This window comes from Pinus tabuliformis, chromosome 1_2 (assembly GCF_031772625.1).
Source record: "Pinus tabuliformis cultivar Carrire ecotype Pingquan chromosome 1_2, CPIR1, whole genome shotgun sequence".
Taxonomy (NCBI): Eukaryota; Viridiplantae; Streptophyta; class Pinopsida; order Pinales; family Pinaceae; genus Pinus; species Pinus tabuliformis.
Genome location: NC_142298.1, coordinates 1,241,332,263 through 1,241,345,950, shown reverse-complemented (window position 1 = coordinate 1,241,345,950; position 13,688 = coordinate 1,241,332,263). Strand labels below are relative to the sequence as shown.

Sequence of the window (13,688 nt, the reverse complement as noted above, 5' to 3'; positions counted from 1 at the left end):
ATTGCGCTTCTAGACACCATAGAGGCTTTGAACAACAACAGGAGACACCCACTCTGGATCATCGGAGGGGATTTTAACATGATCACCAGGCTAGAGGAGAAGCTTGGGGGAAGGAACAGAATGGAACAAGAAAACATCCACTTCAAGGACTTCATTCAAAACACCTCCCTCATAGACTTGCCTTTTTGCAATGGAACCTTCACTTGGAGCAATCGCAGAGCGGGAAAACACCAAATCGCTTCCAAACTAGATCGCTTCCTTATCTCAAATAACGCGATTCACCTTGGAGGAGATATCACAGCAGCAATTCTTCCGCACACCGGCTCGGACCATTGGCCGATAGCCCTCCAATGGCAAAGACCAGGTGATTTGACCCGAAGGCCCTTCCGCTTCGAAGGATTCTGGCTCTCGCACCCCGAGTTCAAAGACTTTGTCAAAACCACATGGACTTCTTTTATCCCTCCAGAAGGTTCTAAGATGTATAAATTCCAACAGAAGCTCAGGTTCCTTAAAAATCACCTAAAGCGTTGGAACAGGAAACCTTTGGAGATATCTTTAAAGCGCAACAAGAACTAAATCGGGAACTGACGGATCTCCAACAAAGAGTAACCACATAGGGACACACTGAAGTTACCTTGGAGCAGGAACGACGTATCCACAGACAGATTGAGGAAAGGCAGAAGTAGGAGGAAGTTTACTGGAAGCAAAAATCCAGGATAAGATGGTTGAAGGAGGGCGAACGTAATACCAAATTCTTCCACAGAACCACCATTCAAAGAAGAATGCACAACAACATTCCGTTCATCCAAAAGCAAGGCGGGGTAAAATTAGAAAAGCATGAGGAAATTGAGAAGGAATTTCTCAATCACTTTAATCAGGTCCTTCAAGAGCCGGAGGAAGATAGGCAACAGGAAATTGAAAGAATTACCAACAATGTGCCAAGGATCATTACGGAGGAACATAATGAGCTTCTCCTCCGCCCAATTCAGCCTCAGGAGGTGGACGAGGCAATGTCCCAGCTCAAGGAAGGAAAAGCCCCTGGACCGGACGGATTCACCACCACGTTCTCTCACACCTTCTGGGAGATGATAAAACAGGAATTCTGGCAAATCATTGAAGAATCGAGAGCTCTCCATTGGTTGTTTCCTTCTCTCAACTCCACCTTCATTGCCCTCATCCCCAAAGAGGAGGATTCAATTACTCCCGACAAATACAGGCCGATTGCACTTTGTAATGTCATTTACAAAGTAATATCCAAAGTTGTAGCTAACCGGTTGAAGCCCCTGCTACCTCTGCTCATATCACCGGAACAGTCGGGTTACGTGGAAGGAAGACAGATCATGGACGACATCCTCCTCACGCACGAGATCATACACTCCCTCAAACAATCAAAACAGGCAGGTATGCTTCTTAAGCTGGATCTTTCTAAGGCTTTTGATAAACTCAACTGGACTTATATTCAGCAAATGCTAAAGGCTTTTGGTTTCTGTACTATGTGGATTTGTTGGATCATGAGCTTAATTAACTCCACTCAATTCTCCATCCTTGTGAATGGGATCCCTTCCCGCCCCTTCAAACCATCAAGAGGAATTAGGAAAGGGGACCCCCTATCCCCCTTCCTCTTTGTTCTCATGGCAGAAGGGCTTGGCCGTCACATTAAACATGCCCTCCAATCCCACCATCTCAAAGGCCTTTCAGTTCACAACACCCCTGCTACCTCTCATCAGCAGTTTGTTGATGATACCATGCTATTTGGATATCCCTCGATCCAGGAAGCCGCATGCCTCAAATCCTTGCTCACTGACTTTGCTGAAGCTTCAGGCACTGATGTCAACTGCACCAAATCGCAGATCTTCTTCTTTCACACGCCTCCTCTTGTTAAATCGGTGGTCACCCGAATCCTTGGCTTTCCCACAGCCTCCCTTCCCTCCAAATACCTCAGAGCCCCCCTCATTGCCTCAGCTATAAAGCATTCCTCATGGCGAACCCTCATTGAGAAGCTTGAATCTCGACTCAACCTTTGGACGCATAGATCTCTCAATCTAGCCAGTCGGGTAGTGCTCATTAAGTCAGTTCTTCAGGCAATACCCCTGTATCTTTTCTCTATCCTTGCTGCGCCCAAATGGGTTTTAAAAAGTATCAGGAATCTTCAGCGCAGCTTCCTATGGGGCGGCTCGGCAACTAATCGAAAATGGGCTTTAGTCAAATGGCCCACAGTCTGTCTACCCAAAGACAAAGGGGGTATTGGTCTGAGAGACCCGGAGCACAGTAATTCCATCATGAGCGCCAAAATATGGTGGCACTGGATCACAAATCCATAAAAACCTTGGGCAAGAATCTGGACAGCTAAATATGCTAATAACAGACCTCAGGAGGAGCTCATCCAGTTCACCCCCACAGAAAAAGGTTCGCTAATATGGAACGCAGCCAAACAACACTTCCAGTTAATTCAGCAGCACAGTTTTTGGGAGGTCAGGGATGGCAAGACTGCAAGATTTTGGACTGATGCATCGAACCAGTTGCCAAAGCTCACCCACATTCTTCATTCACCCCTGGATCACGTTAGGCCGGAGCAGCAGCAAGAAAAGATCCATCACTATTGGTTGCAGGAAACGAAGCACGGATTCAGGAAATGGAAACAGGGTAATCAGCTAATTAACATCACAAACCTTCCGGATATCGAAGAATTGGAGAAGGAGCTCGGAAAAAGAAGCATCAGACACGAAGAAGGCAATGACGTCCTAAGATGGGGATATCGACCAAAAGGGGACTTTACCACTTCAGAAGCCTACAAGATAGTTTGCAACATCACTACTCCTTCTGATCCAATCTGGAGCAAAATATGGGGTCTTGGATCCTGGCCCAAAGTCTCTTACTTCCTTTGGTTGGTTAGCCATAAAAGAATCCTCACCTGGGACAAACTAAGAAGAAGAAATTTTCATGGTCCATCGATATGTCCCAATTGCAATCAAGATGAGGAAACGCTCCAACACCTCCTGGACACCTGCCCCCTAGCCAATCAACTCTGGGAAAAGGCTAGCTTCAGATGTCAAAAAAGATGCAGAACAAAGAACGACATAACCGACTCCCTAAGACAATGGCCGCAGAATCCTTATAAGAGCGAGCTTCTCAACTGTATGTGGAACCTGCTCCCTGGACTCATCTTATGGGGTATATGGAAGGAAAGGAATAAACGTATATTCAAAAATCAGTGCTCAACGATCGAAGACATATGGACCAGACTCTGTGGGAACCTCAACGAGATGCTGATGCTCCACTCCTGGACTCAGGAAGATCTTCCTTCTCTAGACGTCGAGAAAGGCATTCTAAGCAACTGGCAACTGCTCCTACCTCAGAATCTACACAAGATCAGCACTTTCAAAAGCAGCAGTACAATCAAAGGCACTTGGATCGCCCCCCCTAAGCATTCTTATAAGCTCAATTTTGATGGGGCCTCCAAAGGTAACCCTGGAAAGGCAGGTTTTGGAGGTATTCTGAGGAATCACGAAGGCACCCCCCTACAGATATACTTCGGATACTTGGGTTGGGACACCAACAACTCGGCTGAGCTTGAAGGTTTATGGCAAGGACTCCTTCTCGCATGGAACCTCAATCTCCAACCCTTGATCGTGGAAGGAGACTCCCAGATTCTCATAAACATGGCCAAGCGATTGCAGAATGGCTCACAAGCAAAAAAAATCGCAAACAGCTGGAGGCTCGCAGCCAGACTAGAAGCCATCGAACAAGCTCTCCGCAGTAACAGGGCCATCACTTTCAATCACACAAAAAGAGAGGGCAACAAGGTCGCAGACCTCTTAGCTAACATAGGAGCAGATAATGATCATACTCTCCTCACAGGAACCTCAGCTATTATACCAAATAATGCCCAGGCTCAAGACTTTGCCAAGCTGGTTCAAAGAGATGTTGCCCCCCCGGATGCGGGTGACACTACGATTGAGCGCGAGGTACCACATGGAAGCCATGTGCGGCCCCAAGACTAAGACAAGCATTCAATTCGATCCTCCGTCAAAGAATTTAAGCGTGGGTTCAGGCGCGATCATGGACGACAATTCATTGCACTGTCCGGGGTTCAGGTGTGATTTCAATCTGCAGTTATGGCATGCAGAGTTCGAGGAACAGAGGAGGAGCTTAAGTATGGAGAGGGGGTGGATTGCAATATGCTGGGTCGAGCTCAGAATCTGGAATTAGGTCTATGTGTCTGGGGGTGTGCATCTGCTTGGTCGATGGTTCACAGAGCTTCTGCTCACGCCACTCCTCTACCAACTCCTCCTATTCTACTCTGTTTTTTCCCCCTGCTATCTGTGGCAAAATGGTCAGGCCTCGACAGCGCCTTCTCAGCCGTCGAGGCTCTAGCAGAGGTGGGTCTTCTCGGCCCTCAATTGCAACTCCCCAATCCCGTTGTTGTCGATGCCTCTGCCATCAAGTTGCAGAAGCCCATCCCATCCAATCAAGCCAATTCTTGGACTCTAGCAGTCCAGATTCGGACTCGGCACCTCTTCCTGCGTTTGGCACTGCCGTCTTCTCTTTCAGTAGCTCCCAAGGAACATCCCACATCAATGCCCATGTCTCGATCCTTTTCCTTGAAGAACCGTAGGATGAGGGCGAGGAACAACCCAGCTCGAAGATGCACCAGGCAGGAAGCTCAAGGGGTGTCGAGGGATCGCCAGAGGCTGGTCCAGAGCATGCTGTCAACCCACCTCCGACTCAGGCAAAGCCTTCTCCAGCGAGGGACAAGGCAGAATGGGACCAGTTCCCGGAAGGATGCTGATGGTATAGGATCATCGAGGAGGAGCCGGATGATTAGTAGTTCGTTCACTCAGCATCACCTGCTCAAACGCTGCTCAGGTCCACCCATGATTTACTATGTCTGTTACAATGGCTTACTGTATGTTTTTGATGTTTATGTATGATTTGAAAGAAATCTTGTTCAATGCTTCTGATGCCCCTGCGAGGGATTCTACTGAAAGACTCTTTTTCTTTTTTGAGCCCCTGCGCGGGCTGTCAATTTTTGCACTGATAGTTCCTTGGTGGTTTAATGCCCCTGCGCGGGTGGTTTGTCTCAGTTGCGGTGCCCCTGCGTGGGCTGCTTTTTTTGTTAACTTTCAGTCCAAAGTGCCATCCATGGCCTTTGGCAGTATGTCTCAATGACTGTAATGTTCTCCTGTTAATGTATATAATAGAATAGCATAGTCTTAACGAGAAAAAAAAAAAGTATGACATACTTAGTAAAACCTCAAGTCTAAAAGGAACGGGAATATTTATAAATGAATATCTCATTCCAAAAGATCAAGTAGAACTAAGAAAGGAGGTTCAAAAGGTAAAATAAACTAGGAAGGAAGGAAAATGGGCAATAATCAAAAATAGAAAAGTCATTATTTGAGATAGAAACCAAAAAGATGGTAATAAATAGCAATTCAACATGCTCCATATTCTTTCTTGGAATTATCGTGGCTTTCCATGGAAAAAGTGCCCCAAGCTAAGTTGGATCTCAAATGATGTTGATATTATTTTTCTTATTGAAACTTGGGAGCATGAAGAATCTAAGGTCCTTAACATAGATGTCTTTGCACTATGGTCTACTTGGAACAAACAATCCTCCCATAGAGGCATTAGGGGTATAGCTTGTCACATTAAGAAGAACATCTACCCCCATGCTAGGATTTATAAAAACAACCCTTACAACCAATATAGTTGGGTAGATATTACTGACATTAATGATAAGAAGACCCTTATAGCAAACTGTTATTCCCCCCCCATCAATTCTAACTTCTATAAGAAAAAGAATCTAAAAGTAGTCCTTACAATGGTTTAGAGAATGATATTTTTAGCTTAAGGAATGAAGATAATATCCTTTTAATGGGTGACTTTAATGCTCGAACTTCAAGCAACCAAGCTATTCTTCTAAGCAATCATTCCAAACCTAATCCTCTTTGGTTAGAGAAAGACCTTACAAAAGGAGCTCTGAAGACCTCGGGGAGAATTTGTTTGGGTCAAAGCTAGTCAAGCTCGGTAGTGCTCAAGAACTCATAATTTGCAACGGTATTAAGAAGTGGCCCAATTCTAGCCAAATGAACTGCATCCATTGGCTTGGTAGCAGAGTGGTAGACTATGTTATTTCCGATCTCCCTCTATACAACGAAATAATAAATTTTGACATCTTTAACCACCACGAGCCTGACTTTGATCATAGACCTTTACTTATAACTCTCAATTTTGTCATGCATAGAGGTCCCATAGAAGATAATCCTTATAGCCAAAAGAACTTAATCTTTGATAGAAATAAAAAACTATCTCTTTCTAAATGAATTAAAAACTAATTTTCTTCCTTTATCTAGTATAGACAACATAGAAGACCTCCATCATAATTTTACTACAACCCTCTCATATTCTATTAACAAGTTCTCATTTGAAGTTTCAAGTAATAAAAGAAATAGAAAAACGAACCCATGGTATGACAAAGATTGTAAAAGTGCAAGGAGAGCAATTAAGGGAGTTGTTGATGAATCTCTTAAAATCGGCAAGATAAAAATATACAAAGCCCTAACTAAAAGGAAAAAATGGCAGTATATCTGTAAATGACAAGAGAATCTCTTACACCTCTCTAAGATAGCTCTTAAAAAATTCTGGAGGCATATTCTAACTAGGAAAAGTAAAGATAATAATAAAAAAAAATTACACGACTGGAATTCCTATCTTAAAAAGCTTTATGAATCTACAAATGTCATGTATAACTTTGAAACCCTGCTCACAACGAAAGAAGTTTTCTCATTAGAAGACATTGATTTTGGGGTTAAATGCCTGGCAAATGGGAAAGCTAAGGACATTGAAGGTTACCAAGCAAAAATCTTAAAAATTGGAGATCTTATCCTCATCCCCCACATCCACAAGCTTTTCAATCAAGCGGTCAAGCAAGGGTTCCCTAAACCATGGACTCAAAACCTCATTATCCCTATTTTTAAAAGTGGGGATACAAATAACCCCTCTAAATATCGTACAATTATGATCAGCTCTCTCTTAGCCAAGTTATATGGTATTATTTTGGAAAATAAGTTGAGCATATGGCTTGAAAGTGAAGGTAAGTAGGCTAAAGGCCAAGCGAGTTTTAGAAGGTAGCACTCAACAATGGACCACCTCGTTACACTTAAGGCCATTGTGGAGGAATGTCTCAATGATAAATCCAATATCTTTTGTTGCTTTGTGGACTTTAGAAAGGCTTTCGATACAGTTCCTAAAAACAACCTATGGAATAGATTAGAAGAGCTATAGGTTCCTTTCGAGTTGAGAGTTGTTGCTATAAGGTTATACAAGAATGTAATTTCCAAGTTAAAAAGAAATGAGGGGTGGTCGAAAGATATTAAGTGTAATATCAAAGTTAAACAAGGTTTCCCCCTCTCCCCTACCCTATTTGGCATTTACATCAACAAGCTAGAAGGTTGTTTAGAGGAAGCAAGCTGTGCTGGCACGATCTTAGCTGGGATAGTAATCATCCTTCTTCTCTATGTTGACGACATTGTTCTTCTCGCAAGGTGCCCAATAAGCAACATAAACTTCTTATGGATTTTTGCTCTACCATGGGTATGACTGTTAACATTGACAAAACAAAATTTATGATTATCAAATCCAAGAAGGACACTTACGTTAATTTTATGTATGACAATAATAACTTGGAGGAAGTGTCTTCTTACAAGAACCTAGCAATTGATATTCATCACGAGCTCAACTGGAACTATAGCATTGAGAAAAGGATTAATAGGGGGTGGAAAGCTTATTTTGGTCTTGAAAATAATTGTAAAACAGTAAACATCGTAATGTGGGATAGAAAGAAGTTCCTCATTGGAACATTAGTCACCCTGTTATCTTATATGGATGTGAGATTTGGGGTTGCAACATCTCTAGAGAATCCTGGAGAAAAATTGAGCAAACCCAAAAGTATTTTATAATGTATAGCCTCAAAATTAAAAGTAATACACCCTATCATATTCTCCTTATAGAAGTGAGTCTTTCCCCTATCAAGAGCCTAGCTATGACTAGGCTTTCTTTGTACAAGCACAAGCTCAATAACATAGGAGACCATAGACTTCCTAAGCTAGCTTTAAATTCCAGCCAAAACCAACTAAGGCTCAAACGTGGTTGGTATAAAGACACTAGGGCCTGGTTAAACCATTGGGAGATCGAAAAGAATGTTGCATTGCAAAACATTAATAACATCAAAAATATTGTTACTTCTAAGTGCAAAGAAAAAATGTGGTGTGAAAAAGATTTAGCAGTTAAAAGAAAATTAAGATATTATAAGGAGGTCATCAACTCCACCCTAGAAGATCAAAAGTATCTCTCTGTTTTAACTAGCTCAAAGAAGAAAATTAATACAGCCAAGATTAGAACAAACTCTCATGAGCTCCATAGTGAAACAGGTTGTTGGGTAGTTCCTAAAACACCATGGATGGAAAGGATCTGCCATCTCTATGAGAATATGAACATCGAGGATTAAAATCACTTCCTCTTAGAGTGCCCGGCGTACAACCAAATTAGATCTCATTTTCATAATCTTTGTTGCAATATTGACCTTCCTAGCCTTTTATGATGTCAAAATTATAGTGAGCTCGGGGGCTTCTCTTCAAGCTTTTTGACCATATGAATAAAATCCTAAATCAAACTAAATAATTCGTTTCTTAGGTCCGATAGACCAAAGTTTGGTTTGAGTGTACATTAACCATCATCATCATCAATAAGTCATCTCTTAAATTGAAAATATGGAGGAAAAATATAATTCATGAGAATGGAAATAATTTAAAAAAGAAAAAGGAAAAAATTGAAATAATAGAAAATTGAAAAAAAAAGTTAAATAAGAAGGAAATAAAACTAAAAACAAAAAATCAGTAATTAATAGAAATGGAAGTTACTAAAAATCCCATAATAAGACATCAACCAATTATTTACAAATAATAATAACACATAACAAAAATTAAATTCCCAGTATGAAACTATAGATGAGTGACATAAACTTTTAGTCAAAAAAGAAACTAATACATAATAAAAAAAAAATTGAATACATAATACCACACCTCAAAATATAATAAAACAATTATATACTTAACGTTTTATACCATAAAAAAAATAAAATAATTATATACTTTATATTTTATATCATCCAAAAAAATATTTAATATATTTAATTATTTATTTTAATTTTTCCCTTATTTTAAACTTCATTAACATCACTAATTTTCCAATTTAGTGGTCATCATTTTTTTCTTAAAGGAATAGGTCGAAATAGGTCTAACATTTTTTAAATGTCCCTTAACTCAATTTCATCATTTGAATACATTTCTTGAATTAAATAGTTAATTTTATTTATATATATATATATATATATATATATAATTTAATTATTATCATTGTTTATTTTTTAATTTAGTTATTATTATTATTTTGAAATTTTTAGATAAATTGTTATACAATATTTTTTAAGGATGAATTTCATTATATTATTATATTTTTAAATTAGTTTAATTGTATAAAATTAAATGGTTGGTAAGCATAGCTTAATTGGAGGTTCAATTTTCTAGAAGTAACTCAGTAGAGGAGGACAAGTCATAGGTCTGAGAGGTATAATGGTAGCGGCCATAATAAACCTCATGTAAGCTAAGAGATCCAAGTTTCAATCCCCCAAGAAAAACTAGTCTACTGAGGGGAAGACGAGTTGTAAGCTAAATTAAGAGATCCAAAGTTCAATACCCTAGAAGTAACTCAGTCTATTAAGAGGAGTACAAGTCATAGGCCCAAGAGGTATAATGGTAACCACCAAAATCGACCCCATGTAAACTAGGCTAAATTAAGAGATCCAAGTTTCGATCCCCTCGAAGCCCCATAAGTATAATGGTAAGGGCCATAATGGACCCCATGTCAAGCATCATAACCTACCTTAGTACATCTTAGATTGTCAAGATTAAAATATCATAAAAATTAATTAAATTATAATTTGATTTTAAATTATTATTATTAATTATAAGAAGAATTAATTAGATTACAAATCTATTTTGAAATAAAAACTTTAAAATTTTAATTTAATTTTGATAATTATTAAATAAATCTAGCTCATTCTCATTTCATAATTAAAATATTTTTATATATAATTTATTATAATTTAATTTTATAAATTTTTAATTAAATTAATTAAAAAAATACTTCTGAATCCTTAACTATAGGCCTTATGTTTTATATTTGCTTTAGTCATTTTTGTGTATGTTTGTGCGTGAGATTTATTGGGTTTCAAATCATAACCATATTTTTAAACTTAAATATAAGTATAAAAATAATTTTATATATTTAGTTTTTTTTTTTATTGGTTAAGTATATTTTATATTTTTAAAATTAAATAAAGCTATTTGTAAATATATTTGTTTTAAAAGAATTGAAATGATATAATATTAACTTATGATTTATTTATGAATGACTTATTTACTTTGGAAGAGATCACACCTAACCTAACCTGCATCAACTTTTGTCATGAATGAATTTTAAGTGTCTTTTTTTCTACTATTACAAAGTTTTGAACATAGATCATTATACATAGATCATTATTATTAAAAAATCCTAATCCTAATATTATATGACCATTTCCATATACCTTTTTTGTAGGGTGAAAGTGCATTCCATTATATGAACACATTTTTAAAATTAAATGTAATGGAAACATCAAAACTCACTAAGTGCGGGGCTCATGAGTATAATCATGAGAGTATTTATTTTAACACGTTAAGGATATATCTTTGATAAATGTGAGATGGTAACTTAGGTGAAATTTATTCTTTTTAGCTCACCACATCTCTTAATTTAAATCTATTTTCTCCATTAATATATTTCATATAATTATATCGGCCTTTCCACTTAGTTTTTGTTTATGGTTGAAATGCATTTTAGTTTTTGTTTATGGTTGAAATGCATTTTTTTGGTTTATAATTAAAAGTATTTTTCATAATTGTTTATCTTTTTTTTATTTACATTTTGGGGTGGTTGATGTTAAGTAGTAAAGATTTAAACAATGCGAAAACAGAAAGATAAGTAACTTCACACTTTGAGAAGTAGATAAAAGAATGTGAGATAAGTCTTTTTATCGGGAAATCTCTTTTTACAAGAAAACAAATGTACAACATGATAACATTTTAAAACTAGGTCTCTTTAGTATACATATATAGGAGACAAAGGTTATAAGTACAACTAAAGGGTTTCGTTGACAACACTAATATAACAATATAAATATAATCACTCGATATCTAGGGCTTTACATGGGACTTTTCCTAAGGCTTAACATGTTCCTTTCTTTCGAACAAGTGTTTTCCTCAATATTTCATTCAATATAGATGTTTCTACATGAAGGCTCATCTTCCCATCTTGCGTATTCCTCAAGTAGGTTATTCTACTTGATGAGGTACCTAATAGTTACTCAATTTTGCAACTATTTAATCCTTGGTTTAAGGATGTTTCTAGTCCTTGTATGATTTCCCCTTCATTAATCTCTTGTAAAATAGTTTTGATTGAGATGTTGTCATTGATCACTTTGCTTAAGCAAAAAAACATAGAATATTGGATGTATATGTGAAGATGGAGGAAACTCCAATTTGTAAGTTATGCTTCCAATCCTTTGTAACACCTTATTGGAACCATAATGCTTGGGTGACAATTTATTGTCCATTTGTTGCTCAAAGGGCATCCATTTATATGGTTCTAGGATTAGAAATACCCAATCCCGCACTTCAAGTTCCCTTTTACTGTGATGTTGATTTGCTTGTTGTTTCATCATATTTTATTATGTAACCAGTTATCCTTCAATATATTGAGAAACTATTATCGGTGCTCTACATGGTCCTCCATTGCTTGAACCTTTGTTTTCCCTCTCTAGTATGATGTGATAGATGGAAGATGATATCCATTAAGTGAAAAAATGGGGACATTTTTTATGAAGTATGGAAGGATTTGTTTGTGCCGCCATTCTACCAAGGGAAACCACTTGATCCATTATGGATATATATCATATGATGAAGATTTCCTTTTAGACATTTATTAATGATCTTAGTTTTCCCATTAGATTAAGGATGGTAAGAGGATCTATGAGCATTAGTTCATTGGGTGCATTCCACTGCAAGAGTCACATAGCTATGTCACAATGCAAATTTGAAGGGAATACCCTCATAGTCTAAGTTCAAGTGACACTAATCCAAATCTCTTTGTATCTGCATAGCCTTTGCTAGCCCTTTGGTAATATCCATATCAATTAGTATGTAATCTACTCCTAGGTTATTTGAGTCTCTATATGGCAAATATTCCTCGTAGAAAATACTTGAGAAATTTTGAATTTCCTCAAAAGTGTGTTTTGACCATAAGACTAGAGGGAACCCCAAAATCCTTAACAAAATTGGGATGGTATCCAAATATAACAACCTATTAACAAAATCAGTATGCCACTTTCTGAGGAAAATTGGTTGATCGAGGGATGGTATTCACCCCCTTACTAGAATTATAGATCGAGGGGTGTTACTAGTTGTGGGTTCAAAATTTGTTTTAGTCCATGCCTTTAAGGTATTAGGACCCATTCCCTTGTAGACCAAAAGATACATACTTTTCATCCCCTTACTAGAATTATAGATCAAGGGGTGTTACTAGTTTTGGGTTCAAAATTTGTTTTAGTCCATGCCTTTAAGGTATTAGGACCCATTCTCCTTCATTGAAAACATCCAACTACAGACATATCTACCATCTCCAAAATCTCATTAATTTTTGACTTCTTTTCTAGAGAAAAGTTGATTAGATCCTACATTTTAGATCCTACATTTCCTTTACACGTTAGCATCATTTATATTTCCTCCCACCCACAAAATTTTATGAACCTACCTTTCTAGATGCTAAATTGGGGTCACTCATTGATGGAGTTCTAACATATCATCAATGTAACTAGATTTTGTAATCTTGGAATTCCTTTGTTTTAGACGATAAACAATAATTAAGGATCTATGCAAGTCTTCTCTAAAATAAAAGCATCAACAAAGAATGCATTCAATCCACTTAGTGAATTTAACTCACTTGTGATAAGGTTTAATTTCAAAGGATCATTTGAATCTAATCTTTTAGACATCTTTGGAAGTTCACCATGTCAACATTTAATGGTTCTAAGAGATATGCCACCAGATTGATTAAGACTTTGACTGGTATGACACCTTTCCCTATATCATAGTTTCATAAATCATGTACCATATCATCAATGACAACAACAATCTCTTCTTCCAATAGCATTGACCCCAATTATGCATATCTCCATGGATCCATTATGTCATTTTTATTCACATGATCTGTGCACCTAAGGACTAGGCCTATATTTTATTATATTGATGGTGATTATTGTTGATCCCATTATTTTTTATATTATTGTTGATCACATTTCTTTTTATATTATTTTTTATCACATTTTTCTATTTTTCATGTTATTTTGAAGGATTAATTTTCATATTATTGATCACATTTTTCTATTTTTCATGTTAGTTTGAAGGATTAATTTTTATATTATTGTGATTATTGTTGATCACATTTCTATGAATATCATTTATGCACCTAGGTGTCCTATTTTATAATTTTGTTGATCACTTTTCTATGTACCTTATTTATGCACCTGGGCT

At 37.3% G+C, this 13,688-nt stretch overlaps 1 protein-coding gene across 1 annotated transcript; it reads left to right on the top strand.

Moving 5' to 3' along the window:
* The first annotated feature begins 782 nt into the window (after window positions 1-782).
* LOC149210735 (uncharacterized) lies at window positions 783-4,001 on the top strand. The gene is made up of 2 exons (XM_089399069.1): window positions 783-1,401; window positions 2,347-4,001. The coding sequence occupies exons 1-2, from the start codon at window positions 783-785 to the stop codon at window positions 3,999-4,001; spliced, it is 2,274 nt and encodes a 757-aa protein (XP_089255195.1).
* Window positions 4,002-13,688: the final 9,687 nt, after the last annotated feature.